Below are 5,957 nucleotides of genomic sequence, written 5' to 3' on the forward strand. Positions count from 1 at the left end.
GTGATTAGGGCTGCACTATATAAAAAAGGTGTGATATTTGAGGTTTTCTATAACTATATTTTCACAATATTTGAATATACAAAAAATTAAACAAACATATTTACCACATTTAAATGACTAAACAAATTACTAGCTTATTACTACATTAATTAGCCTAATCGTCAAACATACATATATTTAATGAATGTATGTATGTTTCAATGCACACTGCCTTTTAAATGAAGTTTTGTATAATTATGTAATTATTATTATTTTTAAATGATGTTCAGGGGAATCAGTGTTTCAGTTTTATGCAGCTAAAACCTCAAACAGTCTTCCTGAAGATGTGAGACAGGCCTCTACTTTGACAATGTTTAAATCAGGCTCAAAATGGTTCTGTTTAGCTGTGCATATGACTGAAAGGTTTTTATTCTGCACTCTTCTCTTTTAATGTTAATTTTATGATTATTTGTGATTACGTTGTTATTTATTGTATTCTGATTTTAATGTCTTTCTTATCCTGTGAAGCACTTTGAATTACTTTGTGTACGAATTGTGCTATACAAATAAACTCGCTTTGTCTTGTTGTTTTTTAGTGTGACTATTTTACTATGTCAGCAGGAACCTGAAGGAACCTGACATGAAAATAGCCTCTCTGGCTCATTCTGGTACATTTAGGGAAATCTTGATTACTGCACACTTTCATACATGTACACATTTACAGCTAAACTCAGACAAGACTGAAGTCAGAGTCTTTGGCCGACAGAAGAACGTGTCAGAAGTCACCTCCAGTCTGTCTAAAACATTCAAATCAGACTTGAAAACTAGAGGTAATAATGGACTCATTGAACTTTAACAGCCACATCAAATCAATTCCATCTACAGCTTTTCACCTTCTAAAAACACTGAAAAAATCAAAGGTATACTGAGACTTATCCATGCATTTGTCTCCAGTAGGTTAGGCTACTGTAACGGTCTCCTCACTGGCCTCTCCAAACAAGCATTAATACGGCTACAGTACATTCAGAACAATGCTGCTCAGGTCTTAACTAGAAGCAGGAAGCACAAGCGCAAAAGTTCTGTGCCCAGGTCTCTGCACTAGCTTCCTGTTGCTCAGAGAATCAACCTTAAAGCAGCTCTGCTTGTGTATAAGTCTCTCCATGGCCTAGCACCAAAGTACATCTCCCACATGTTAGTGCCATATGAACCAGTGTTAATGTCTTTCTTATCCTGTAAAGCACTTTTCATTACTTTGTGTACAAACTGTGATATACAAATAAACTTGCCTTGCTACTGCCCCTGTTCAATTAGCCAAGTAAATTCATCAATAAACCAAGTCTAAATTAAGACTTAAAATCAAATCTCATCTCTTAAATATCAAGGCAGCTAGACATGTCTGAAATATGTGAATGTGTGTGAACTAAATCACGATAAAGTAAAATTAAATTGCTAATAATATTCTTGAAAAAAATACATAAATAATATAAATTAAAAAATAAAATAAAAATAAAAATATATAGTTAGCTGCCCCAAATTTTTCAGGCCTTGTTTTAAGTCAATTTAACGATGATAAATGTCCATGTAAATTGAATACAACAACACTTCAATCTAATAAACAAAATGTACTCTGATGAGGTTACATATTATGGCTTTAACACCCAATTTGTTTTGTATGAACAAAGTGAAAATATAACCACATTGCATTTGCACCTGCACAAACATTTCTGCTGAGACCACAATGTCCCCCTCCTCTCATCTAATTTATTTCCCTTTTACTCAGAAACACTGACCACACAACCGCAATCGCCGGATTGTTCAAGCCTCTTGCATTTGTCATGGAACCTGTTTGTCGACCCCTTCACACCACCTCACTCTGAAGAAGGATAAAAGGCAGGGCTGAGAATCAGAACACACATAGATAATTCATACACCAGAGAAAGTTCAACAATGGCAAAGCTAATGATTATTGTGTTGGGCATGGTACTTTTGTCCTGCCTCACTGTTTATGCATCCCCTGGTAAGATATTTACTTTGACTTAAATTTTTATGTGCATTGTTACATTATATAATTTTGTTCCCTTTTTCTTTTGATAGGTGCCTTCACACCAGATGAATGTTGCTTTCATTTTGTCAATGGTCGTTTGCGTAAAATAAATGTGGCTAATTATAGACGGACCAGCTCACACTGTAGCAAGCCAGGAATCATGTAAGTGTTGCAGCTTTTAAAAATTATGACGGCAACATGTTTAAAATACAAATATGTGTAATTAGTATATACTGTGTGTTTTTCAGTTTGACAATGATGAATGACGACGAATTCTGTGTCCATCCCAACTTACAGTGGGTTCAAAATGTGACCGCATTTGTTGATCAGAGAAAATAAATCCAAGGCATAAACCACAAAGGCCTAATCTGTAACTCTGCTTTTCAAAGCTTTATGTTTTTTTGCTCAACCTGCAAAAATACCACGTCCAAGCTTCTCATATTCAGTTATTACTCTGTTTGGCTCTGCTATATTCAATGACACAATGAATGTTAAACATAATTTTGTTATTAAATAAATAAATGATAAATGATATACTAAATAAAATACAGGTTTCTGTCTTTCTTGTCTTGTACAAACATTAGTGTGTCAGAGCTGTAATGCAATGTCTGTTCACATAGTGTAAAATATGTAGGCTTAGTGACAAAATATACCTCTGTCTTTGGGTATCTATTTGTAATAAACAATCTATCCAGGTTTAAGTATATCCACCAAATTAAAACTAAGTTGCACGGTTGCTATAGCAATTAAAACAATTTTGAATGGTTAAAAGTCCTCAAAATGTTGCCAATGTATAGGTTGAAATCCATGAATATTGTTAATTTAACATGTAATGTGTACTCTACAATTTGTTAACATGTTTACCTGAATATTTTAAGTTTAGAGTCAATTTCAGTTCACTGGAAATAGACAGACCACAAACCATTAGATTGCATTATAGTTTCGCATAGCCTATTTTTTACTCTTTTCTTTTACCTTTCTGGATCATCAGGCGTAACTTACATGCAGTGTGACTTTTTGGCCACCAGATGACACTCATCTCCTCAGCCTCAAGCAAGAGTATTATTGAAATATAGTTTAATCATGAGTTTAATGGCACTTATGAGCAATAAAAGTAAGTGCAATAAAATGATATGAGCTAGTGTTTTCCATCATCATGACTGCTCTGTTACTAGTCATAAAAGAGTAAAGGTATTGAGCTACCTTGGAAGTATGTAAACATGATTGTAAAATCAAGTTGTATTTTCGAGATAGACACGCATGCAAATATTTGTGTAATGATGGTGAGGTTGGAATAGCCAGGAAGACTTCAACTTTTATCTTGTTGAATTATATGCATTTTGTAGTCTACACAGTCATTTCACTGAAGATTTTGAGAGACTAGACATGCTCTGTGGCTGACCCATTAGGTTAAGATGGTCTGATTAGGTTTCCTGCAAGAATCCACTGCATACATTTGCATATTAATTAGCCTGGAGATTTAGCGGGTGTTCCACTTTTCAAATTCAATATATTTGAGATTAAAAAAAGGCTTATTGGAAACTAATTACATTCCCGACTGCTATAATACAGATTTGTCATTGTTATGAGGTGGGGTGCACATTTTGCCTTGTTGTTATGGTGAAATAGTCCATGCACAGGGCTACAGTGGCTGTGGGGAGATGTCCTATTAAATTTGCATATGTGCCGCTGTCTGCTACCTGTAGCCTTGGAGAAATGAGGACGCAGACAGAGGCGAAGGATGAGAGTCTAGTCTAGGCCACACTGAGCCGGTAGTTTATCACCTCCAAAGATTTAAAGGAGAAGTGTGTGATAACGTGATATTATGTTACAGTGAATATATTATTAAAGGTACCATAACAGTATAACAGTCTATTGCAGTTTAAATAATTGTACTGGTAAGATTTTGGGCCAGTAGAGTAATTTTGTGTTAGAAACAGGCCAGCACCAAAAGATAAGTTTCAGTTTCTTGTGATATAAGCTATATATTTTGTTTTTGAAATATTAACAGCTATGGCAATGGTCCTAATTTTTCATCATTCTGGACCCATGGATAGGGAGATGCACTACACACAAAAGATCACCTATTAACGATCATTATTCTGTATCTAAATGGGTTGATTGGCACACAGTTGGCAGTGCTCTAACCTGAGTCAGCGGCTGTGGTTACATGCATGGAGGAAAAAATAAATTAAAATGACATAAAAAAATCAAACAACAAAATCCTATCATTTCTTTCTGATCATGGTCTGTCTGATTACCCACATCAGATCTTGTGGTTTTTGTGTTATTTAAGTTTAGCAATAAGATAACAATCAGATTTAACAGCAGCCACTTTCTGTTTCATTAAAATAAGAAAACAATGACACACTTCCCCGTAGCAACTTCAGAGTTCATTTCAGGAAACCAAAGACACCGCAAAATGGGACATCTGTGTAGTTCTTCCAGTATGAGGCTTGTGTATTTAAACATGTACTAGTAACTTTTCTGAAGGGGGGTCTGCCAGCTGCTTGTCTACATGAAATGTTCCACAGTATGACATTATATAGTATGGTATTGTACTTCTGTCTTCATCTATTCAATTACAGCATTGTCACTTGTGACCTCAGATGTGACCTGTAAAACCAAAAATCATTCTGCTCTTATGACGCCCTAACAGTTTCATTTCTGTTTGCTAACACGATGCACACCACAACTATCTGTAACTTCAACCAACCAAGTTCATATTCTGTTGCCTCATCGCTTCTGCACAAACATATCTACATTTGCAAAAAAAGAAAAAAACAAAACAAAAACTGAAGCAAGTGAGCGACCTTGGCTACAGCGTTGCTAGGCAAAAAGCAGCCTGCTGATTTTAACATTAAAAGAGCGTTGGTTCAGAAACACTGCTGCGTTACACTTGTACAGGGGGAATTCACAAAGCTTTCTGGGGGATTGGGAGGAATAAAAAGCATGAACAAAGAGCAACATTAAAGCTTGCTGGAGTCAGGCACATGAAAGGCGAAAGGCTAAGAAAAAAAAAAAAAAAACTGTTGCTGTGGTGATCTGGTCTGGGCCAAGCTACACAATGGGATGCCATCATGTGCACACGCGTCCAAACGGCACCAACAGCAGCGTATAAATAACCTCCATGTGATGTCGGCTTTTCCTGACACGAGATCAACATAAATTAGACCCTGGGAGAACCAAGAAAAAAGACAGATACAAGAGTAAATCAGAAGGGGAAACAATAATATGTTTAAAAGCTCTAAAAGATCTTTGAATAAGTCACCTTGAAAGGAAAAATAAAATAAAGCCCGGAACAACTCCAAAAGCATTATCAATTAAGTAAAAACTTATCGAAACATAATGTAGTCTAGCGTAATATTTATTAAAGCAACATTGTCATAGTATTACGCCTGGAGCTGGACAACGTGACGATAACTACGGAGAGATTTACCAGATGTGCACACCTCCATACACACACTTACATCTGCTTTACATGAAAAACAAATTTCACCTCACAGCCACTATATTGGAGGCTTCAAATGAGATTAGCAGGAAATTAAACCCGGCAAACGGTTTTAAATTACAGGACAGAGATGATGGACAGAGGGAAAGAAGGACCATAAATCTGAAGATCAATATCAATGGCTTAATTACTTACAGCATCCTCGGTTGCTAGGAGATGAGCTAGAGCTAAGAAAGCAGGAAGAGGAGAAAACGAGACACAAAAGAATGATTTCAGTGAAGCGCTGATTTCTATTATGTTATGATCTCTTGTGTTTAAATAGGGCTTGTGTTGACAGCCACCGGAGGTGAGAGATGGGATGAGATGAGAGAGACACAGGAAGAATAGGTCTAAGAAGTGGAAAATGAAAAAATATAGGCTATATAAAAATTGAAATAGGCAAAATAAATGAAAAAACAAAACAAAACACAGGCTAGGCATTAT

At 35.9% G+C, this 5,957-nt stretch overlaps 1 protein-coding gene across 1 annotated transcript; it reads left to right on the forward strand.

The window, feature by feature from the left end:
* Window positions 1-1,868: 1,868 nt before the first annotated feature.
* Window positions 1,869-2,543, forward strand: ccl38.6 (chemokine (C-C motif) ligand 38, duplicate 6). The gene is made up of 3 exons (XM_033991152.2): window positions 1,869-1,996; window positions 2,074-2,185; window positions 2,272-2,543. Exons 1-3 carry the CDS (start codon window positions 1,927-1,929, stop codon window positions 2,360-2,362), a joined length of 273 nt encoding a protein of 90 aa, XP_033847043.1. The 5' UTR covers window positions 1,869-1,926; the 3' UTR covers window positions 2,363-2,543.
* Window positions 2,544-5,957: the final 3,414 nt, after the last annotated feature.

The sequence above is a fragment of the Periophthalmus magnuspinnatus genome, chromosome 24, assembly GCF_009829125.3.
Source record: "Periophthalmus magnuspinnatus isolate fPerMag1 chromosome 24, fPerMag1.2.pri, whole genome shotgun sequence".
NCBI classification, from domain to species: domain Eukaryota; kingdom Metazoa; phylum Chordata; class Actinopteri; order Gobiiformes; family Gobiidae; genus Periophthalmus; species Periophthalmus magnuspinnatus.